The sequence below is a fragment of the Lagenorhynchus albirostris genome, chromosome 5 (assembly GCF_949774975.1).
Source record: "Lagenorhynchus albirostris chromosome 5, mLagAlb1.1, whole genome shotgun sequence".
Classification (NCBI taxonomy): Eukaryota; Metazoa; Chordata; class Mammalia; order Artiodactyla; family Delphinidae; genus Lagenorhynchus; species Lagenorhynchus albirostris.
Window position 1 is genome coordinate 12,817,258 of NC_083099.1, and position 25,656 is coordinate 12,842,913.

The 25,656-nt window shown below is 37.9% G+C and overlaps 1 protein-coding gene across 5 annotated transcripts in view; it reads right to left on the bottom strand.

Moving 5' to 3' along the window:
• MME (membrane metalloendopeptidase) overlaps positions 1-25,656 on the bottom strand; it is a 268,601-nt gene that overhangs the window by 79,975 nt on the left and 162,970 nt on the right. For 3 of the 5 annotated variants that reach the window (XM_060149125.1, XM_060149124.1, XM_060149121.1), the window contains exons 1-3: positions 11,323-11,429; positions 6,204-6,373; positions 5,436-5,471 (exon numbers count right to left, since the gene is read on the bottom strand). In XM_060149125.1, coding sequence (XP_060005108.1) covers positions 5,436-5,471; positions 6,204-6,363 — 196 coding nt within the window. In that variant the 5' untranslated portion in view covers positions 6,364-6,373; positions 11,323-11,429. Of the gene's footprint in view, positions 1-5,435; positions 5,472-6,203; positions 6,374-7,066; positions 7,091-11,322; positions 11,430-25,656 lie in introns of those variants that run through there. The other 2 variants (XM_060149122.1, XM_060149123.1) reach the window with 2 other exon arrangements.

Below are 25,656 nucleotides of genomic sequence, written 5' to 3' on the forward strand. Positions count from 1 at the left end.
AGCCGCCCAAAGCAAATTGCCACATGCCACATTTAAATTAACAAAGGTGTGCTTCAGCAGCCTTTCCACTAGGATGTTGGCTGCGTTATTGCCTGAAGGATTTTTTCAAGCTGAATTACATAATGAAATAGCCTCATCTCCCACTCTGAAAGGCTGTTACATGCCTAGCAGCCCTCAAGAGTCTGTCTGCGGTCTTTCCTGTACTCATCTAGTTGTGTCATTTTTCTTCGTGGAGGCTTCTGGGGTGTTAACAGGCAAGAAAGGAGGGACCATGGCCCACAGCAATGCAGAGATTCCTTGTTGCTGCCATGAAAAGGCCAGCTGGTAACAAGATACTTCACTTAGGGCACTACCAGGATCTGGTCCTTGAAGAAATGTTCAGATATTTGGAAGGTTCATTTACTTCAAGGGTTACAGCTCAAGCCACACAAAAGTGATTATAAATCAGAATATGAATACATAATCTCACCAAGCTTAACATATCTTTCAAGTGAACAGAATGCCTCCTTTCCCTGTATTAATATTTAAATACTCATCCAAAGTTTGCTTGATGAGTAAAGAATTAAAGTAAAGGAAATGGATAGTTATGAGGGGTTTCATCCAGGTCCTGATGCTCCACAAACCTGTCCCTCAGGGCTGCCACAATTGTGCAGTGTACAACCTGCACAACTGTACAGATGGTCTTGCTCTCTCTTGAGAACTGTATGGCTCGTGTATCTTAACTTGGTTTCTCTATCCCCTGGAGAGTTTAGGACTACACTGCTAATGTTTGCTTCTTTAAACCCCTTAATTCCATGTTGTGTTTGATGTACTAAAATCACTGATGAAGCTGATCCGCTGTTCTCAGTAAAGTAGCTTGTTTCTTGGTCAAAGAAATATTCATTCTCCTCCTTCTTAGTCTGTATTTAATTATTTCAACTCTCTGAGAGTCATCTTATGTCCTTTAGTTCCAAGTTCTAGCATGAGCGGAGGCAATCTGTTCTCAAATACTGTACGTACAGGCATAGAGTATTAAAAGTTTGATAGACTCCTGGTCTCCTTTGAGGCAACAGGGAAAAGTGGTCATGAATACAGGTTCTGGAGTCAGGCTGCCTGGAGTGCAATCCTAGCCCAAGTTTGTTCATCTGTAAAAGGAATGTATAATGGTACCTACCTCACAAGGTCATTATGAGGATCCAGTGTAAACTGCTTACAATAGTGTCAGACACATAAACATTCAGTAAGTGTTAGCTATTATTATTCTATTTTATCTTCTATTTTTACTTTATTATATTACATACCTCAATTTAGTAATAAAACACTAGTTTAGTAAGAAACACTGTGTGTGTGTTTTAACTCTTCAAAGACAGCCCCCAAGTAAAAGAACTATGGAAGGGTGTATTATTAGTTCCCTATTGCTGCTACAACACATTGCCACAAATGCAGTGACTTAGAACAACACAAATTTATTATCTTATGGCTCTAGGGGTCAACAGGGCTGCATTCCTTCTGGATGCTCTAGGGAAGAACCATCCCTTTCCCTTTCCAGCTTCTAGAGACTGCACACATTCCCTGGCTCATGGCTATATTACTCCAAACTTGGCTTCCTCTGCTTCTGTTGTTACATTTTTCTCTCTGATTCTGACCCTCCTGTTCCCTTCCCCTTATAAGAACCTTGTGATCACATAAGACCATCCCGATAATTCAGGATAATTTCCCCAATATCCTTAACTTAATAATCACCTTTGCAAAGTACCTTTGGCCTTATAAGGTAACATATTCATAAGATCCAGGGATAGGAAGTGGACATCTTTAGGGAGGCATTATTCTGTCTACCACAAAGGGAAAAGCATTAGATGATCTCTTGAGATTATTTAAGCCAGTGGTACCCAAGTGGAGATGATACTGCTGCCCCAAGGAGACATGTGGCAATGTCTGGAGATACTTTTTGGTTATCACAGCTGGGAGAAGGTGCTGATAGTCACCTAGTGGGTAGAGGCCAAGGGTGCTGTAAAACACCCTACCATGCACAGAACAGCCCCCTTCTCCATAACAAAGAATTATCCAGCCCAAAATGTTAACAGTGATGAAGCTGAGAAATTCTGATTTAAAGTATATGATTCCTTGAAATCTTAGTAAGGTTGCAATGCAATGGAAGCCAGTTTCAGGATTTAGATTTACACAGAGACGTTTGAGAAATCACATCCAAGCTCTATAATTCCATGTTTTTAACAATCTTATATAGTAAATAAGAGATGAATAGTATTACTCATACTTTAATAGTAGGGTTTTGAACACTGCCTTAACTTGTAATTTGTTAAGAAGTGTTTGTTTCATTTTAGGTCTGCTGTAATCTTTCAGAGGGATGCATTTCTTATACAGGCAAGTTAATTTAAAGTACGTCTTGTAAACAGCATTTTATGTATATTACAAATATTTAAATTTATAGAGGCTCAGATTTAAAGGACCCAACACCAAACAAATGTCAAGATGATCCAAAGCTTTCTGCAGTATTTTATTTTTGCCTTGGTGTGGCTTGACCTCCATGCCTTGACTTCAAAGGATCAAAGAGAGAAGTGCATTTGCTATGACTTTCCCTTCCATGAGGAGAAAGATTTCAGCTAAAACCAACTTTCACTTGAAATAAGCGCCTTGGGTATCAATACCTAACTTTTCTAATTCTCAACAATTTCTGTGCTCAGGTTTGAATTCTCCCAATCTTTTAAAGTAATCTATAGAATTGCTGGTAGGAGACTTTATATTTTTTTCAACATCTTTTATTCTGTCTTTCTTTTCTTTCCATCCACTCCACTCTTTCACTCTCTCCCTTTTTTTTCTGTCCTAGATTTCCCCTAGAGTTTTCTTAATCTGAAGCAACTTCTAAAAGCAATAGTTATGTTTTCTGTGGCAGAAAATATTTTCTAACCAGTAGAGGACTCTCTCTCTCTCTCTCTCTCTCTCTCTCTCTGTGTGTGTGTGTGTGTAGGGCGTAAAAACTTTATCCATAAGAGTGAGTTTCATCATTTTCCCCCCAGGGAGGAAGAGTAACTATGAATATGAAAGTATTCTAGCAGCTTGTGAACCAAAAGAGCAGAATGAAGAAAAACACACAGCTATTCAGCAACCTTGTTTACCACTGAAGCTACTTCTATTGTATACATTTCTCTGCCAAGGTATAGTTCTGTGCGGTGCTTTTTACATTTGGTATGATTTCTAAACTACAATTAAAGGATACAGTTTAAATACATTTTAATGAGTTAAGCCTTGCCAACCAGTATAAAAAAAAGCCAAAGCCATACCTCTAAACATTAAGTCACATGTAAGATTCCAGATTCCAAATGTCATATTGCTCCTTAGGTGGGTACCACTAAAGGAACCTGCTCAGATCTCTGGGGTACAATCACCTGTAGGATCTTACAAAGATATGCCTACCTAGTCAAAGGATCTAGTTTCTTCAAAAATAAAATCCAAGAAAAAAGAGTGAGAGGGAGAAAAATCTGAGAGAACCTACAGATTAAGAGACTTAATAGATGCATCAAGTATACTGAGGACTGAGACACTTAGAGATAATTAGAGGGCAACACATAAGTGGGAGTTACTCAAAACAGAATAGCATGAGCATGTAATAGGGCAGCTGGTAGAGAGAAAGGAGAGATAGGATTTAGGGAGAAGCAAATGGTAACTCTGACAACTTGGGCACATGCCACCTCTGGCACAGAGACCCTGGACATCTCCCCGCCAAGGCACCTGTGCAGCCATTTCCCTGAGGAATAAAGAAACTTCTTTTGTTTCTGGGAAGGCCCTTGGATGGGAAAGTGCATGTTATTACACTGAGGAGCAAATGGCTGGTATCCCAATCAGGTCTCCCTCAAGCTACCCACATCATGTCCCAGAGTGTACATGTGGTCAGTGTACTTGAGATGCAGTGCGGGGGGGAAAAAAGGCAAAAAGCAATACAGAAAAACAAAGAGCACATACATACTAAGGACATTAGACTATAACCTAGAATCCCACAATATTTTCCCATTACTATTTTGCAAAGGTCAGTGAATAACAAAAACCCAGATAAGACAATCCAACAGAAAATGGTTAAAAATCATTTGGGACAGATTATTTCTTGGAAGAAATGTAGACATCAGAAAGGAAGTTTAGAATCTCTTGTCAAAGGGCATAAACACTGTGTTCATATCCAAGGTGCTATGCCAGCTACCACCTTTCTTCTCCTTGTCAAAATGTTCTTTTTTTCACCACATTCTAATTGATGTGACTTCTATAGCTCCATACACTTCTCTGTTCCCTTCTCTGACTTTTCTTTTCCTTCTACTCTAATTCTTGATGTCCTCTTAAGTTCAGCTCTTACACTTCTTCTACTTTTAGGAACTCAAATATTCCCAAGGCTTCAGCTATCACCCCTTGGCTGACAGATCCTAAATTCACTTGATCTCTACTTTCTTGCTGTCTATCACCACTTGGATGTTACCCCTGACTTTGACGCAATAGGTCTAAATCCACATTAATCACAACCTCCCTAAAACAAACTTACCTCGTAACTTTGCTATTTCAGTATGAGCTGCCACGGTCTCCTGAGTCCCTTGAGGTTTCAAAGTTGGTGTCATTTTCAAAGTATTCATATCCTTCATTTAGCAAGTCAGTGCTATTAAGCCATCCAATTGTTCCTCACATTGTCTCAGAGCTCTTTCATCCCACTGCAAGCAGCCCTCCTAAGCTCACACCTGGATTACAGAAGCAGCCCCTACCTGCCCTCCCTCCCTAGCTTTTCACTCAATCCACCCAGCCTAGCGTTCTCAGAATCATCTTCCAACTTTTACCTTAACGAGTGATCTGTTCAGGAAAATATCCTTTTCTCTTTTACTACAAAATCAAGGCTAAATATGAATTTTCAAACTCTCCATAACGTGTCCCTATCTATCATGCCTACATTTTCACTGCTTCTCTACACGATTTACTCCTGTTCTTTCTTCTAGTTTGGAATTCCCTCTTCTGTACCTCCACTGCCAAATCCTAGCCCTGCTTCAAGACCCCTCCCAAATTAACTTTTCCACCTTGCTTTACAGAACTATATGTCACTCCCTTTTTCATTCTTACCCCTCTAATGATCTGCATTGAGAAATTTAGCACTTAATGGTATGATGCGTGCCATTTCAAGTGCTGATTTTTTTTCTCCAATTACATGGCAAGCTCCATAAAGCTACAGATATAGTTCTCCATCTCTACCCTACCATATACTCTGGGGTTGAAAAGAGTGAATTCTTTTTTGGAATGAATAAATTAACAAATCTATTACTTAAGTATATTTTGATGTTCTTTGACTATTAATTAATGACCTATAACAAATAAAAATATACACAAAGCAAATATAGAGATCTATTAGCATTTGATTTTTAAATGTTATACATCAATTGTAAAACTATTAAATTTAAAAACTATCTTCTTACCTGATTTTATGCAGTCTGATGACTTGCAAATACCATCTAGAAAAAGGAGGATATATGCATAAATATTTGCAATACACATATTCTTTCTCTCTACCTTTTGTTCTTTTATAAACGGCCAATTAAATAATCAATTCCTTAAAGCAAGAACTAAAACCTAAGTATTATATATCATTGACAGTAGTTAGAAGAAAATATAGAGGAATAAAATAAGCAAATCCTAAATTTAAAATTTTTTAAATGAAGGAAAAAAATGTATTTCTTATATCATCCCTGACCACTAAGCCCTAGGTCTATTAAGTTGAAACATCAGTTGTTTTAGTCTGGTAATCATTTTTTTTTCCATTAATGAACCAACCTTTTCTAATCCTTATTGTGAAAAACTTCTAAGGCTCAAATTAGACCTCTTAAATTCTTGTAAAGCCGTTTCGAATTTCAATGACACAACAGAAGTTGACTAATTGAAGTTGGCTATAAAATTGTGAATACTTTCATCAAGTAAAATTATACATTAGAATCTTCATTAAAATACATATGAGTGCACGAAACATACTTGGCAATTAATAACTTACCTCAAGCATAAAACACATTGTACTTTAGTCAAAGTTAGGTGTTTTGGCATGCTGATGTTACATTTTATAAATGAATCTTTATATCACCATCTTTAAGTGTCTCTTTCCTTAACACATTGTTTAATAGACGGGAAAAACCTAAGATGAAGGTTTCACTGTCTTCTGCATGTTTGTGGGCACAGGTGTGTGAGTAACTCACCATCATAGGTTGCATAGAGAGCTATCATTGTCACTGCAATGACGGCAAGCAGCAGGACAAGGACGGAGAGACTGATCTCCAGTGGGGTCCATCGCTGTTTCTTCTTTGGCTTTGGAGTGCTGATATCAGTTATATCCATCTGACTTTCTGATCTGCCCATTACCTAAAGTCTGGAAAAAAAAAAAAACACATTAAAAAGTTTTTTTCAAACTAATCATAATAAATTAATCAATAGATAAAAAGAAGAGATCTATATACAATTTTCTAAATGCTTAATGTGGCTGAATAAAGTAAAAGCTTAACTCATTTTAAATTAGAAATAAAAGTTTTTTGCTGAAAGTCAAAATTTTGATTCTGAAAGCAAAGAGTCTATAGTCACGTAAGTTAGACAGATCCTGGTCACAATCTTTTGGATTTTTTTGACATATCACTGAAGATCCAAGCAAAATCAGACAAGGAGACTCAGTTAAATACTCACGGACGATTCCTTCAGCAGTTCATAAGCAAATAACTTCTGTACCATCATTAAGGAAAGTTTTAAACTCACCCTTCTGAACTTTGTACAACATCAAAGGTGAATTTTATAGCTTGCTCCACTGGCTTCCTTTATAAGCTTAGAAATCAATGACTAATACTTCGAGGTTTTGACTAAGCAATAATTTTAAATATGAATACAGATAAAAACAAAAAGGAACAAACACTTGTAGTATTTTTTTTCATCTTAAAAACATCTTTAATTTTACAGTTCAAAATTACAACAACTGCTAATATGGGTATCTATTAACTGTTTAGACAACATTTTGAAAATGGTCACTCACTGGACCAAAAGTCATGGTTTACAATCTGGGATGAAAGATACTAACCGTAAGTACTGTTTCTTTGTGCAACTGAAGAAGAAGAAAATATGATTAAAAAAATTCAACCTTGCAGGTCAGGATAACAATTAAGATACTTAACTTGTTCTTAAATTAATAATATTAATACTTCTGTTAATTATAGCTGATATTTATTGAGTACTTCCCATGTGCCACTCACAGTTCTTGGTGCTTTGCATGTACTACTTCACTGAATCTTTGTAAGGCGGATTTGAATATTCCAGTTCTATACCTTAGGATAGTGGGGCACAGAAAAGCCAGGTAACTTGCCCAAAGCTACACAAGTAAGAACACATTTACAATGAACACATTTCAAAGAATACAATTACAAAGAACACATTTTGAAAGAAAATTGCATCATCATACAATGATAGCTACTTTAAACCTTATTGCAGAAGTCTAGGGGGTAAAATTAAGGGGATATTAGCCTAAATATTAGATTTCATTATATTTCTTTTAGAGGCCTAGTGACTCTTTATCAGCTATTCACCAAAGCTTAGAACACACAAGTTCAATTTTTCTGCCTGACTGTAGAAAAGAGCATTGTAAACTAACAGATTAGCTGTGTATAGCCTGATGCAAATTAAGCACATAATTTAGTTCCTAGATGAAGTGACTGCTCAGAGATGCTCTCATAGTTAGAAATCTTTGTTGAATACACATAATTTTCTGAGAGTGTGTTTTGTGGAAACTGAGGCACAGGATAAAGTAGAAACGGATTCTACGTTTGAAGTATGGCCTGGGTGATCAGGCCATCAGTTATCAGCAGATAACTAGGAATTTAATTTCCCCAGTGAGTTATTAATAAGTGAGTCACAATTGGACTTTAAAGTTCTGGATACAAAGTCTTAAGCATGCTGTCCCTGGGATTACATGAGGCTATAACCAAGGACAGACTATCAAATAAAAATATTTTATTAGACCATGAAAACCATGTCTGCTCAATAAAAGTGGAATGTAGTGTACCTGAATGTTAAAATGTCTTAATGGTTATATGACTCATGTTGGCTTAGTCTCACAGCCTCTTTCTTGGGTTATGATATGGAATTGCATTGATAGTAGCCCTTGGATTTTTAATAGGGGAGGTGGGTGGGGAAAGAAAAGATGGAAACATACTTAACGCTCGGACACCATACAGAGAGGTAAACAATAAAGAATAATTTTCCCGCTTCTCCCAGATGAATTCAAGACTGACTTCAAGAGCATCTGAATATTAATCACATTTGCTTGAGTATTTCCATTTCCTGAGTATTTCTCCCCCTGCTCTGATAATATTTCAGAAAACAATCTAGAGAAACGTTCTCCTGATATATTATAATATGACCCACTTCTCTTTTTAGTTCTTTCTTAGAAAAAACAATTAGTTTCTCTAGTAAAATCTAGGGCCAGGAACCAGGGCAGCCATGGGTTAAATTGAAGCTGCTCATTTGCGCCACCGGTTTTCACCATGCAGGAAAACTAGTAGGCAGTTATGTCTTTCTCCCTTCTGGGTTACTTTTCCCGGGCGTCTACTTCTTACCCTTGAGACTGGGGTACTGAGGCAGCTGGGCTCTTAATGGTTCCGCACCTTAGCAGAAATTGTTACAGGGGAAAATAAAGGCAGTGACTGAAGCTGTTTAGTCCTTATACCTGAATCAAAATAATATCATCTTTGAATCACTTGCAAACTCTCCATCTGCCCCTCCTATAAACGTCCTGCAAATTTTCAGTCTTTTGCTCCTAAGAAGCACTTTTCAACAGCACTGACCAAAGCAGAAATGAGGCAAGTTTAACCTCCTAATTAACTTTGTCATTCATTTCCAGTAATTCCAATTGATTCACTATTTTCTTTTAAGAAAATAGGGGTCAGAATCTTGAACCTCAGGAAAAAACATATCACCATCCCTCAGATACCTGGATGTCCAATGCAACCACACCCAACCCCATTTTAGAGAGGGGGAAAAGGAGGCAATTATACAAAAGAATACAAAAATTATAAAGTCGATACTTGTAGTTCCATATAAAGCAGGATATCCCCAAACATACCTACATCCTTAAAGTATTCCACCTCAATTGGAGATATGTTGGAAAGTTCAAGCCAAAAAGTAGACACTTCCGCAAGAGAGGATAGAGGATTAGGACATCTACCCTAACGAGAATACTGCAAACTTCAGCTTGACAACATCTCCAAAAGAATAAAAGATTATTTTGCCTAAATAGAAACTGAGTTTCAAAGCAATATACAGCAGCAATTTTTATACCAGTTGAGTGTACACATTACTTTATCACATCATCAAATCAAAGAACCCAGAGGATAACTGGCTTGTTGAAAAGTATAAACCAAAGCAATGTTCATCTTCACAACACATTAGTACATTAACATTTCTGCAAGTCTCTGAGGTTACACTATGCAATTACAGTTTGTATTATGGAAACTGAGGCACAGGAAGCAAGAGAAACAGGTTCCACCTATAATGGAGTATAATCTACAAAAATACTGAATCAGTATGCTATACACCTTAAACTAACACAATATTGTAAATCAACTGTACTTCAATTCAAAAAATACAGAGAGAAACAGGTTCCATATTTAGACGATAGCTGCAGATTTGAGGAGGCACATATGGTAGAGGAATCACCTCCTTGTTTCCCCGGACAAGGGAAACTTGTAGGTGTTTCCTGGATCTGATATACGGAGTTCTGAACGCAAAGCCCCAAACATATTACTCCCATGTGCAGTGTTGCTATACAACAAAAGACACAGCATGGAGTCCAAGATTAAGTGCTAGAACCCAGCAATAATGCCAGCTAGATGCCTTCATAGTCGGTGTGCAGACTAGTAGCTTCCAAATGCTGACACTGCACATCGAGGTACTTCTTTTCAGTTTAATAAAATTACCATTTGCATCGTATATGGAGGAGGAGTAAACTTGACCAAGAGGCTAAAGAGAACAATTTGGGACTTCCCTGGTGGTGCAGTGGTTAAAAATCCACCTGCCAATGCAGGGGACAGGGTTTCAAGCCGTGGTCTGGGAAGATTCCACATGCCGCGAAGCAACTAAGCCAGTCCTGTACAACTACTGAGCCTGCGCTCTAGAGCCCGCAAGCCACAACTACTGAGCCCGCGAGCCTGTGCTCCACAACAAGAGAAAGCCTGCGCGCAGCAAAGAAGACCCAACTCAGACAAAAATTAATAAATTTATTGGAAAATAAATAAATAAAGAGAACACTTCAGTTGCAATTACTCTTTTGTTCAAATACTACAAATAGGTTAAGACAGATTAAGGAAACTTTCATCTGCAAAAGAACTCCCACCACCACTCCCACCAACCAACCCTCGAGATTTAAGCACTCTATCAGCATAAATTATGTAAGAGGAAACTAAGGTTTAAAGCAAGATGAAGAAGCAGGATAATGAAAAGATCTTCAGGGTAGGGAAAGTAAAAATAGGCAAGTGAGTTACAAATGAGAAGAAAATCTGACAGAAACCAAAATGAAAACAAACCTTACTTTAAAATACAAACAAAAAACAAAAACAAACAGTGTCTTTACAGCGGAATGGCAAATTCCCAGCCCCCAAATCAGCCAGCCTGCAATTTCGTAGCGCTGATCTCAGTAACCGGACGTAACTCTCCCAGGCAGAGGCTGCAGGAAGCTATGGAAATGAACCTGAAGAGTCGACCTGACATCACTTGCAGAGCCCTCGTCCAGGTCACCCTCTCTAACCCCAGTCCCTCACTCTTCAAGTCTCAGTTGCAGCTTCTTCCCAGGGCACGCCTCCCTCGCCCACAGCCGCGGGGTCCCGGGCGCTCTGATCTCGCCGGACCTGAGCCACGGACCCTGTTCCGTGCGCCTTCCACGCAGCCGCTCCGCGCGGCCGCCGCTCCCCTCCGGCTCCCGTCCCAACGGCTCCCACCGCCCCCGAGGGAAATCTCGCGCCCTTTGGACCCATCTCCCCCCAGCTCCCAGGTGCCAGCTCGCTTTCTCGGGACTCACCCATGGGATTCGGGAGAAGTTGGAGGCTGCTGAGCAGACACATCCCGACCAATGAGCGCACTGGGTCTGCGGGCGGCGGGGAGCGCCGCAGAGCGCTGGTCGGTCGGTGCGTCCGCCCAGGCGCGTCCCGAGCAGCGCGGGCTCCTGGCGGCGGGCGGCGGCGCCGAGCCCAGGCCGGACTCCAGGGAGGTTCCGGGCCCGCCTCGGCCCGGGCCCGGGGGCGACGGGGAACCCGGACATCTCTCGGACCCGCACCCGGAGAGACTCACCTTGGTCTCTCAGCAGATCCCGCGCCGGGAGTCGGGCGGCTTCTCCCGCCTGCGCTGGGTCCAGCTTCGCCACTTGCACATCTCCGCGCCCCGCGCGTCTCGGCGCTCTCACCCCCCCACCCCCACGCCGCCTCGCCACTGCAGGACCAGCGAGAGGAGCAGTTCCCTGGGTGACCTGAAGGTTTCCTCTAGGTCTCCCAAATCCTGTCACATCCTGTGAGGGGGCCAGGGGTGGGGGTGTGAGAAAGCCCCCACCCCCACGCCCGCCCCCCCCCACCCTTCCCCAAAGGGCTTTGCCAAACATTCTTGGAATTGCTTAGCTTCGGGGCTTTCAAGAAAATACACTGCCTCTTCGAGATTCTGTAGTGCTGATAAGGGTTCTATTTCTCTCTCTAATGGACCTGAGACAAAAACATTTCTCACACTCTTCCTTCTCCACTTCCTCGCTCCTTTTCCTCCCTTCAGCGAAGCTTCTTCCTTTCTCAGTTTTTCTTTATTTTTTTTCTCTCCTTGCTTTCTGTTTTTTTTCTTTCATTCTTTTCTTGCGCTCCCTCCCTCCTTTTTTCCGTCTCTCCTTCCTTTCCTTTTCCCCCTCCCTTTTGCTTACCCTCTCTTCTCTTTCTTCCCTTCCTTTTTCTTGGTGATGTCCAGAGCTACATTCTGTACTGAAACTCTCCACTCCCATCTTCTGACTCTAGGGAATCGTGTAATGTGCGTACCCGAGGGGCTGGAATGGGGAGTGAGAAAGTCAGAGAAAAATAAGCTCAAGTGTGTCTGCTCTACCTACTAAAATTTAGCTATAATGTGTCTGCTGGACCCTTGTCATTTTGATGCAGTCAAGCAGCACACCATTTTCATGTATGATATGTGATTCCTTTTCAAGGGCGTAAAAAACAAGAAAATACTTTTTGCACAAAGGCGATTCCTTTATAAAAGCTGTTTTTAGCAGCTATAAACTCAGAAGAACTAAAGCTCTTCTAATTTTTTCTTTTTTTGTTTCCATGATTTTTGGTTCAATGAATCAATGCCAAGTATATAAGTAGCTTTAACATTGATCCCCTTTTCCTTATATATTTGCAAACACACACACACACACACACACACACACACACACACACACACACACACACACACACACACACACACACACACACACACATACACCCTGGGGAATTAATAGGGAAATACAGGTGGGTTTTCCTGAACATGCAGTTGCTATTTTTAACATCAAAATGATGCAGTGCTTGAGAGATGTCCCTTTGCACTGACAAATTTTGCATCCTTTTTATAGTAGAGAAAGTTGAAAAGCAAGGAGAAAAAGTGGTACTTGCTAATGAAAGGGTAAAGGGAATACAGTGGAGAGACATTAAGAAAAAGTTAAAACAATCATTAAATAATTAGATTAATATAGCAAAATCAAAAATGAAACAGGAGGGAAGGGGGCAGGGCACAACCTTTAAAAGAATGACATAGCCACAGTACATGACAACTAGTGAGAACCAACTGGATCCAAGATGGCAGAAGATTTGACTTTCAGTAGACCTTGAGCCTCATCATATGTTCATTGTAATACGTTAGCATAAGCTAAATGACACACCCACCAGTGCCATGACAGTTTTGAGGTCAACCATAGCCCAATTCCTGGAAATCCCCGCCCCTTCCCCAAAATAGTTGGAATAATCCTCTCATTAGCCTATGAAATTATCCAGCCCATTAAAAACTAACCACCCCATATTTCAAGGCCTCTTGCTTCTTGCCTTCCTAGATGGCCCACACTCTGTCTGTGGAGTGTGTTTCCCCCAAGGCTTCTCGCCTTCTGAGATGGCCCACGTTCTGTCTGTGGTGTCTCTAAATAAATCCACTTTTTACCTATCACTTTGTCTCTGAATTCTTTCGCGAGGAGGAAAGGACCTTAAATTCACCGGCAGCAAAAGTACTCTCCTCATATCTTTATTCTTTACTCTTTCTTGGTGCATGGTGCAGACACTACTTAATCCTTACAGTATGGATGTAACTACCCCACAAAGAAGCATAAGGAGCTCTTCTAAGTTAAAACTGCCAGGAATTTGAATCCAGTTCATTTTGACTCAAATGCTGAGTTACTGTTATCCTCACTTTATAGAAAATACTGAAGCATAGAAAGGTGATTTACTCAAATTCAATCTGTGAGAAATCTAGCTTTTCTAACACTCCAGTACTTAATTTTTATTACTTTTCAGCTAAATCACCAAAATGTTATTTCAAACTTACATAATTAACAATAAATTAAAATGAGCTAGAAAAGTCTTTTCTTTTTTTCATGTAGCCAGTCCTTAGTTTCTTCATAAGGAGCCACGTTCATTAAAAATTTAATACATTTCTTCTGATTAACATAATGATGAAAGTTTGTGGTAGAGGGGGAATGCCTTGGCCAGAATCACCAAATTTGCGTATCAACAGGAAATGCAAGTAAAACTTATAGGCTTGGTCTTAACATTTCTGTTTAAACTTTTCAAGCTAGGTTCTGTTTTCAAATTTGCACAAAATTTTAAAACAGAAAAAGTTCCTTTGGAAGGTAATATTTATCTTTGCAGTTCAGGAATATCTTATTTCCAGTAGAAACTAAGATAGCCTGATTTGTTTATAGTGCCTCTAAACTTAGAGCTGAAAGATGAAAACAAATTCATTTAAATTTTCTTATAAATGAAAGATTAGCTAATAAAAACTTTTCAGACTATTCAGTTATGATCATATATCATATATTTAGGTCTATCTTATTGTAAAATTTTAAAAAAAGCCCTGCAGGAATCCAATTCAAAGATTCACTCTTGATAAGGGTATTTCATAGGGGAAAAGAATGGGGATAGAGTATACAGCTAACGAAAATCAAAGTGTAAAGTTATTTTTAGACTGAGACTTTCACCTGTTAGCAAGTGTGTGTTTCCTACAAGAAGTCTTAATTTTATTAAAGGTCCCCAGAAATTTAAGGGTTTTATCAAAAATGCTAAATCTCTTCCCTGAAGGAGGTTATGTAAACGGAAAAAATTTCTGTTTTAACGGATCTAATAAGGAGGCACCAGATAAGGAAACTCAGAAAACTGAGGTTTGCGGAGGTTGTCCAAAGGCATGAAGTTTGGTGAGTTACAGGGATGGAGGAGAAAATGTTAGGGAACTGCTGACTGAAACTGCCTGCCTTGGCCAGTCATGGTAATAACCACTTGCGTAAGTTGTTTTACAACAGGAGGTCACGATAAGGAACACAGTGCTGCCGCTGAAAACTAACTTGGAGAATTCGGGAGAGGCCAAAAGGAGGGAGGAGATGTCAGCCCATAATATGTCCCACCAACCTCCCAGAAATCCTTGTGCTGGAAACCATCCTGTCTGAGAAATTCTTGCGCACTGTCAGGGAGGGCCTTGAATCAGGCTAAATATGGGCACGGAGAAGATGATTGGCCAGAGACAACCCGGAAAGTAACCCCGTTACCATAAAACGTGAGACTGCAAGCCACATGGCAGAGCAGTTCTCCTGGGTTCCCTTACCCTGCTACTCTCCACCTGGGTGCACTTTCTCAATAAAGTCTTTTGCTTTGTCAGCACGTATTTCTCCTCAGACAATTCATTTCCAAGTGTTAGACAAGAGCCCACTCTCGGGCCCTGGAAGGGGTCCCCCTTTTGGTAACAACAGTAGTCTTCCTGGCTGCCATGCGTAAGTTATTAAGAGTGGAATGCATTGGTTCTAGAAAGATGCAGAATAGATCCTTAAAAGCTGTACCTGTATGCAACACTTACAAATGCTTGATAAAGTATTTTTTAAAGCCCCTTTAAATGCACCATTGAGCCAGCAAGAAAGGGAAGGAAAACATGAGAAGCCAAAAAATGGAGAGCTAGGAATCCAGAAGGGTATTTGAGTGATGAAGATGGTGCTGCCCTAGGGACATTTACCTATCTCAGGAGGCCCTGTCAAACCTAGGTGACCTAGAGCTTCAATCTTAACACAACTTGTGACTTCTTACAAAACCTAGTGCAGAACAAGGTGAAAATCAGGTCAGAGATTCCTACATAAAGCAGAGACTACTGAAAAGAAACATCTGCAGTGAAGAGGTGAACTAGAAAAAAGAAAAAACTCAAATCCCATTTCCACTCTTTCCCAGTCCCCAAACATAAATATATTTGCTTTTTTAGCCTCTACTTCAGGCAGGTAAATTTATACCAAAAAGCTTCTGGTGAAAATTCATGATCAGATCAGACTTCAGATGGATGTAGGGCTGAGATTTATATTAATTGTGCGACCTGAAAATTCCCAAGTTAAAAATTATAGTAAAGTGGTCCCATCTAGACTGTGCCAAACAAAAATTGAGAGAATTATCGCCACCTGTCTCTCACTAAAGGAACTTGTTGAGAATGAATTTGTGAAACAAAATAATACTAGACAGAAGATCTGATATGCAAAAAGGAATGGTAAGCAAACAGTAACAATATAGGTAAATCTAAGAAAACATTGACTAAAAAAATGTGTGGGGGAGGAAACGTCAACTAAAATACTGGACAATGGTGATTGTAACTTGGGAAAGTGTTAATTAAGTTAAAGCACTCTAAAGTGCTTACTTATGTTGTTGCAAAGGAGGATAATGATACTGATTAATTTTAGACTTTATTAAATTAATTATACATGTAAAAATTACTAGTATAACCACCAAAAAAATAGGAATAGAGTGTATAAGGTCAAATTTTGCATAAGGAAAAAAACTAGAATTAAATAAAAAGCAATCTAAATGAAGATAAGGAAAGAGAAAAAATGAAATATTAGAAATAAGATGGTAGAAATAAATCCAAATATGTTAATCACAATAAATATAATTGGATCCAATTCTCCAGTTAGAGGAAAGATTGTAATACAACAAATAAACAAAATCCAGCTATCTTCTGTTTAAGAGACACCCCTATAACATAATAATATAGAATGGTTGAAGCAAAATGATGGAAAAAAGATATGTCAAACAAATTTGAACCAAAAGAGAGTTGGTGTAGTGTAGCTATATTGTAATCAGACAAAATAAACTTAAAATTTACCAAAAAAGACAGTAATCAGTTCAGAAGGGTGATACAATTCTAAACTTGGTTACATCCAATAGCATAAAGTTGAACTGTGTACTATAAAAAATAACAGAAGAACTGCAAGAGGAAACTGATAATTCCCCATGATAATGGGTGATTTTAATACACTGTTCACAGTATTTGATAAAGCATGTGCACAAATCAGTAATGATACAGAAGATCTGAATAACAATACTAAAAGCTTGTCTAATGGAAATGTATTGAATATTTTACCCAAGAATTGGAGAACACACGTTTTTAAAGCATCCATCGAATATTTATAAACATTGATTATACACCAAGCCATTAAACAAGGTCCAATGAATTTCAAAGATTTTTCATTATAAATAACACATTCTTGGAACTTAGCACAACTAAGGAAAGCTAAATCAAAACCACATGTACATTTAGAAATTATTAAATGATGTACACAGACACTTTTAAATATGTTAAAGACAAGATAACAGGCCCCAAATGGAGTTTAGCTTATGTTAAGTCCCACAACACCAAAGTGAGACTGAACTTAATTACAGGTTTGGCTACTCCAAAAATGGAATTTTAAACAGCCAATCAGGATTGCCTGATCAGCACTAGTTAGGTAATCTGCCTGGTGGACCACTACCATCCTCCAAAGGAATATCTAATCTGCTTTTCTTCCCCTAGTACAACTGCCATATTCCTGCTCCCTTATGTCTATAAAATTTCTTGCCCTGTATAGCTCTTCAGAGCTCCAATTTACCTGCTAGGTTGAATGCTGCCTCTTTCCTGAATCGTTGGATAAATACCATTAGATCTTTATATTTTACTCAATTGAACTGTGTTTTAAAATAAATAACACATGAATGAAAGATGAAATCATAGCGAAAGTTAAAAAAACATAACTGGATGACAATGAAAATACTGCATATCAATAACAATTGACTTATCTAGAAGGAGATTTACAGCCTTAAAAGTTTTTATTTTAGAAGAAAAAAGCTGAAAGTTCATGAGGTGAGCATCCAACTTAAGGAGTTAGAAGAAGAACAACAGAATAAATCCTAAGAAAATGGAAGGAAATAAATAATTACCTTAGAATAATAAATTCATGAAATATATATAATAGGGAAGAGCAACAAATCTAAAGTTGGATCTTTGAAAAGACAAATATGAAAAGACAAATAAAACTGGCAAGGCTAAATAAGATGGATGAGTCGGGAGGTTGTAATTGAACATTATATGGCATGAATAAAAGAAAAAACAAAAAATAAAGCAGAAATTAAAAAAGAATGAAAATGTCATATTCTGCTATATCCAATATATTTAAGAAATTGGATAAAATGAACGGCTGCGTAGGAAAATACAAATTACAAAAACTGTTTCAAGAAGAAATAGAGAACCTAAATAATCTTATAATCATTAAATAAAATTAACTAACAGTTAAGAATCTTCCCATAAAGAAAGAAAAAAGAAACAGGCCTAGACTTTTTTTTTTAGGCAAATTCTACCTTATTAATGGACAATTTCATTCTCATACAAACTTTCCTGAAGAATACTTCCTAATTCATTTTATGGGTTAATATAACCTTGACACCAATAACAGGAGAGTATCTGAAGGGAAAATTAAGATCAGACTCACTCATGAGTTTCAAAGCAAAAACAAAATAATAGCAAACTGAATGCAGGCAATGTATAAGAATGACCCAAAAACTAGGAATACAAGTTTGGTTCAACATTAAGTACAGTATTTAGAGGACTGAGACGATACAGTTAGAAAGTAATCAAAGAAAGAAAGAGAGGAGGCAGGGAAAGGAAGGCAGGAGGAAGGAGAAAAGAATAAAGAAGGAAAGAACTAAGCAAATGGTGGCAAAACTTTCATTGTTTGAAAATAGTATGATCGTCAATACTGGAAAATGAAAGCAATCAATAAAAAAAATTAGTATTTGTAAAAGAGTAATATGATCAATGAATATAAGGTCAGTATTAAAAAGTTAACTGCATTTTTCTACAACAGAAATAAAAATTTAGAAAATGTAACCTTAAAAAGACCTGTCTACAGTAACAAATACATATATTTGTATAGATAGATAAATATAAATATAATTATAGATACAGAAAGATATTTCCTAGAAATGAATCTCATAAAAGACATGCAAGTTATAAATCTTCACTGAAAGTTACTGAAGAAAACCAGGTAAACTAAGGGACAAATCAAGAACTCAGAGTTGAATATTCAATATCATAGAAATATCAGTTATTCTTAATTTATAGATTAAATTAGATGTCAATCAAATGCCCAAAACATTTTTTGAAAGATGATAAGCTGATTATAAAATGTTCACGAAAGAACAAAGAGAAAATTATAGCCAAGACAATCCTGAAAAAGAAGAACCACTAGAAAGGATTTGACCTTCTAGATGACAAGACTTACAAAGTACTTTTAATAATAATTTACTAATTAGCAGTAGTTTATTGGTTCAAAGAAAATATATCAGTGGAATAAAATAGGGATAGAAAAAGTAGACTCATGTATTTAAGAAAACTTGATATATGCAGAGTTGATATTACAAATAGAGAAAGAATTTAAAATTCTTTAAATTGTGATGAGACCTCAGCTGGAAAAATACTGCATTTCTACACAGTACAAAAACTTAGTTATACATGAATTAGAAATTTAAATGTGGTAAGCAAAATTTTTTAAAGTGTTAAAAGTGTTAGAAATATATATGAGAATATCTTTATGACCTTGTGATATGGAGTGATTTCAAAGCCCAAAAAGTTCAAAACATAAAGAGACTGATAAGTTTAATTACAAATTAAATTCTATTTGATTGCCAAAGAAACTTTGCAAAGAAAATACAAAGACAAGCGATGCACTAGGGAAAGATATCTCCAACACATAAAAGTGGAAAATTATTAGAGTATATAAAGAACTGCAAATGGAGGCCAAATAATCACCCCAAATGAATAAGAGACATAATCAGGCATTAAAATGAATATTAAATAGAAATGACCATAGCATATAAGAAGATACACAATCTCACTAATTAATAGGCAAATGCCAATTAAAATTCCAACATAAAACCAAATTTTACTCATCTGACTTCTTACACACCACTGATAAGAATATTAATTTGTACAATCTGCCTGGAGGAAAAAAAATTGTCCTTATAAAGGACAAAAGAGATCCCACAAGGACTCAGAGGCAAAAAATACACAAATCAATTTTCACTGCAAAGTAAAGGAGCTGTTACAGTGGAGGATTACTGGACTGCATGTCAATATTATGACATAGTATGAGTGTGTTTCGTGTTTGGTAATTGCAATCATTGTTGCTTTTGTTGTGGTCATCCATTAACAATGCTTGGTGTCAGCTGATTTATCTCTTGTAAAAATAAAATACAGTGTGTGTGTGTTAAAAAAATAAAATTTTAAAAAATGGGGAAACTGAGAAAAATAAATAAATAAATAAATTACCAAAAAAAGAGAGATTATTTTTAATGGAATTTGGGGAATTGGCTAGCACAAAGGTAGGAAAACTTACTCTGTAAAGGGCCACATAGTTATTGTTTTAGGCTTTGTCCACATATGTTTGTTCCTTTTTTTTTTTTTACAACTCTTTAAAAATGTAAAAAAAAATCTTAGTATGTTGGGCCTAAAAAGCAGGTTACTACTGGATTTGGCCAGCCAGCTATAGTTTGCAGATCCCTGGCTAGCAGATCCTCCAGGATTAACTGATTCTATTGGTCTATACAGCAGTTGACTCTCTATGGGCCATGCTATTTTACAACTCTGAAATCAAAAGTAATGTAAATGTATTCAAAGATTTAGTAATTTGTAGGAAACTGACAGCAATAGAAATGATTGTTTTTAAAACAATGCAAATAAACTTTTTCTGACAGAGATTCTACTGATTTCCATTGAAAAGATAACCCCAAACATAACATTTAACTGGCATTGGCCAATAAAATTTTGACTGGCCAATATAGTTTTGAAAAAAAACAAAACTACACTTTAGCAAATTGCTTTGGAAAATACTTGCATTATCTAGAAAAATTGAAGTACATGATTCACAATCCAGCAAGTCTACCTTCAAATACATACTTGTGCACATGTGCATCTGGAGATGTGTGCAAGGCTTCATAGCAGCATTGTCTATAATAATAAGAAGAAAAAAACTAGAAAGAACACAAAAGTCCATTGATGGAAGAATGGATAAAATACTGTAATACATTCATAAAATGGAATACTAGAATACTACCCAGAATGCCAAATAACCAACTGCAGCTAAACGAATCAATATGGATGACTCAGAAAGATAATGTTGAGTGAAAAAGCAAGCAAATCCTTTGCAAGACTGAGTAGATACAAAGAAAACAAAAGATAAGATGATTAGGTAATCAAGGAAGCCATAGTTTAGTGGGTAAGAGAAATACAAACAATCATTTACAATAGAACATGGTTATTTTTATAACTGAGTAATATATACAAAGTTCATTTGAAATATGTGAGAGGGCAACTTTTTACCATTGGGTACATTAGAACACTCCATCACTTAACACATTTCTTACTTGATTGGAGGTATTTGGCAGAAAAAGGAGAGGATAAGAACGTTCAAGACAGAGAGAACATAGAGAACCTTCTCTATGTCTTGAATATTGTATGAGGTACATTGCAAACTTTTGCTGACTTTGAGCAGTTTGGTACTGCTGAAGTATAAAAGGCATGGGGAGGGAGGAGAGGGGGGAGCAGTTTCTCAAGAGAAGACTGAAGAGGTAGGAACCAGATAATGAAGGAATTTGTATGCTCTGTAAATTGCTTACATTTGGATGTATGCAATGCAAAGCATGGTAAAATTTGTGCAAGGGAGCAATAAGGTCGGAGTTGTACATGAGAATACCTATGCCGCACTGATGGTAATGAGAAGCATGGCCAGAGGAGGCAAAAATGAAGGCAGAGAGATGTTAGAAAGCGCGCACAGTAATTCTTATGAGAGGTGTCTTAAAAACACATGATCAAAGGCAATCAAAGGAGAGATTTTTGAGGTGGAAACCATAGGCCTTAGGATTTTTTAATATTGAAGGTACAGAAGAAGGAATCTAGAAGGACTCCTGTAGTTTGGGGCAAATAGTTGGATCTATTACTTCACTGAGACAGGGAATACTTGGTGCTGGTGGTGGTGAGTTGTAGATAGAATGTTGAACAAATTGTTGAAATTGTAGCATTTCTGTCATATGACAGAACATAACAATGGGATGTTTGTTGTTTCTGACAATCTGGCAAAACATCTAAATATTTGTTATGTGCCAAAGGCGATACTTAATTGTGATGATGGACAAATAAGGCTCAGAAACATTGTAACTTCAAGCTTCACCCATCAAGCAGTTTTTTGACTGACTATAACTGAATGAAAATTACATTTTAAAACGTGGAATTGAGCCTATTCTCTGGCTAAACTGTTCCATGTGCTCTGATATTGCGGGGCAGGAAAGTCCCTCTGGGGACAGCCTGCACGCCCCCCTCACATGAGGACGTGACTAAGCTCAATCGCAAAGATGTGCTCATCCCTCCACATCCCCAAAATGATTACACGTTTCATCACAGCAACTCTCCAAAGTTCCGTAACTGATCATGTACAGAAAAGGGGAAGGAGAGGTGGTTTTACAGCAAACTTGTGTGGATGCTTGGCATTCACAAGCCTGGAACCTAAATTCACAAATTCTGGCCTGGAGGGAGTACTGCCTGTGACAGGCACTTTGAGGATGCCTATCACCACATACCAAGAAACATATGCATCTGATTCACTCCCGTCAGACCTCTCTGATGCATTTCCTGTGGACATCTGTGGCCCTGACTCGGGGTAGGAGCAGGGAGTTGAGTACTACACAGCAGCAGCCACAGGAAGAACCAGACTGGGGACAGCTGTTTAGCCTTGGCACAGTTTACATTTAAATCTCTGGTACTTTCTGACTGACTGCGGAGCGGGGAGAGGGCTGTTTACAAATAGTCAAAACTAGGACAAGTAAGATAAAGGAAAGAAATGTGGCTTCTAAGCAACCCGCGAAGGGGGAAGTTTGCATCTTACCTTGATATACTCATATTTTAAATATAATTGATTCCCAACTTCTCCTGAATCCCTAATGTTTCCAGGAAAAGTGCCAAGTGAAATAGAAATATCTTGATTTTAGACTCATGTTTTCTGCTTTATGCTACACCAATTCATTTGCAAAGATAAAGCTTATTTTAACCCCATCGCTTTATCCTTTCCACCAGACATTCTTACCGACTCAGATTATTGCATTTACCTACATTCTTTAATTCAACTGTAAAGAAAACTTGTTAAAATTCAATCTGATCTGTACATGCAGATGTATGTACGTAGTGGCTTTTAGTGCATGTATTATTTAAGAATGCTTAAAATATTTGAATGCCAGTTCCTAAGTAAAACTAACAGCTCATTGCTGCAAGATTTTTTTTTTTTTTTTTTTTTTTTTGCCGTACGCGGGCCTCTCACTGCCGCGGCCTCTCCCGTTTCGGAGCACAGGCTCGGGACGCGCAGGCTCAGCAGCCATGGCTCACGGGCCCAGCCGCTCTGCGGCATGTGAGATCTTCCCAGATCGGGTCACGAACCTGCGTCCCCTGCATCGGCAGGCGGACTCTCAACCACGGCGCCACCAGGGAAGCCCCAAGATGCTTTTTAAAGTAAAAAATCTTTTCAAGTATGGTGATTTGGGAATGCTACTTCACAATAGTTTGTTCAATACACATTAATACGTTGTAACTTTCAAAACTACGCCAGGAAAATTAAAGAAATTTGAATAGGACAAAACTGATGTACTTGAAAGATTCAAAACTATTAAACAATGTGGTTTGTCATGTTTTCTGTCCTATCAAACAAATTGTATTTTTATAGAAGAGTTATTGTCTGTTCCCCTAGTCCACCTGTGATACCTGTTGGCTTTGGGTAGAGGTGGCAGTTACATTCCCAAGGGAAAATAATCTCTTCCTGATCTCTCTGGTTATGCCCACTTCTGGCTGCTTCTGGAGCTGGGTAGGAAGGCAGATCTCAGTAAGGTATTTTTGCTAGGATTGCCTGACGTCACAAGATAAGGGATAAGTTCAGTCACATTCTTGCTAAATTGAGCCAGTATCTGGGTATTAAAATAGCTGAAGGTAATGGAGCCTCTTCCCAGTCCATTAGGCTGATGGTACCGCTTTTTACTCATTTGAAACTTAGTGAGTTTCTTTCTGCTAGGGAATCCAGGGCCAGATTAATTTCTCCAGTAACTCTTTGAAGTAGGTGTTAATATAAAAATAAAAAAGATTTCTCCATAAAGTACAATTTTTCTCCTCCTCCAATATCTTCAATAAATTGCTAGGGCACCATTTCACATTCTAGCAAGAAATGATTAATATTCTCCTAAAGTGCCTCAAAAAAAAAGTGTCAGGTTAGTGCTCTTCTGTTATAGGGATGCTCACGTTCCCTCCAACCTTATCCCGGGCCTGGACAAACCTCTCTTAACTCTGAGCTGTCCACTCTCACCCTGCTTACTGAAAACCTGCTTTAATTTTCTCCATTATTTCTAGTCCGGAAATCTTTAACACATATATTTCTTGAACTTTCAGTTCTCAATTCTGCAACACTATGCTATCATTGTGCCTACACTAGCCTCCCCTGTCCTCTTTTCCCTCTCTGTGTCCAGTAAATTAAGCATCTTTTCTTCTCTTTTCATCTCTCTACCATTTCTTTTTTCTTATTTTTTCCTTTTGTTTTGTTGAATTTTATCTACTTTTTTATACAGCAGGTTATTAATTATCTATTTGATACATATTAGTGTATACATGTCAATCCCAATCTCCCAATTCATCCCCCCACCCCCACAACCCCACTTTCTCCCCTTGGTGTCCATACGTCTGTTCTCTACAACTGTGTCTCTATTTCTGCCTTGTAAACGGGTTCATCTGTACCATTTTTCTAGATTCCATATATATGCGTTAATATACAATATTTGTTTTTCTCTTTCTGACTTAGTTCACTCTGTATGACAGTCTCTAGGTCCATCCACGTCTCTACAAATGACCCAATTTCATTCCTTTTTATGGCTGAGTAATATTCCATTGTATATATGTGCCACATCTTCTTTAACCATTCATCTGTCGATGGGCATTTAGGTTGCTTCCATGACCTGGCTACAGTAAATAATGCTGCAATGAACATTGGGGTGCATGTGTCTTTATGAATTATGGTTTTCTCTGGGTATATGCCCAGTGGTGGGATTGCTGGGTCATATGGTAATTCTATTCTTACTTTTTTAAGGAACCTCTATACTGTTCTCCATAGTGGCTGCATCAATTTACATTCCCACCAACAGTGCAAGAGGGTTCCCTTTTCTCCACACCCTCTCCAGCATTTGTTGTTTGTAGATTTTCTGATGATGCCCATTCTAACTGGTGTGAGGTGGTGATACCTCATTTTAGTTTTGATTTGCATTTCTCTAATAATTAGTGATGTTGAGCAGCTTTTCATGTACTTCTTGGCCATCTGTATGTCTTCTTTGGAGAAATGTCTATTTAGGTCTTCTGCTCATTTCTGATTGGGTTGTTTGTTTTTTAAATATTGAACTGCATGAGCTGTTTATATATTTTGGAGATTAATCCTTTGTTGATTCATTGGCAAATATTTTCTCCCATTCTGAGGGCTGTCTTTTCATCTTGTTTATAGTTTCCTTTGCTGTGCAAAAGCTTTTGTTTCATTAGGTCCCATTTGTTTATCTTTGTTTTTATTTCCATTACTCTAGGAGGTGGGTCAAAAAAGATCTTGCTGTGATTTATGTCAAAGAGTGTTCTTCCTATGTTTCCCTCTAAGAGTTTTATGGTGTCCCATCTTACATTTAGGTCATTAATCCATTTTGAGTTTATTTTTGTGTATGGTGTTAGGGAGTGCTCTAATTTCATTCTTTTACATGTAGCTGTCCAGTTTTCCCGGCACCACTTATTGAAGAGACTGTCTTTTCTCCAGTGTATATCCTTGCCTCCTTTGTCATGGATTAGTTGACCATAGGTGTGTGGCTTTATCTCTGGGCTTTCTATCCTGTTCCATTGATCTATATTTCTGTTCTTGTACCGGTATCATATTGTCTTGATTACTGTAGCTTTGTATTATCGTCTGAAGTCAGGGAGCCTCATTCCTCCAGCTCCGTTTTTCTTTCTCAACATTGCTTTGGCCATTCGGGGTCTTTTGTGTCTCCATACAAACTTTAAGATTTTTTTGTTCTAGTTCTTTAA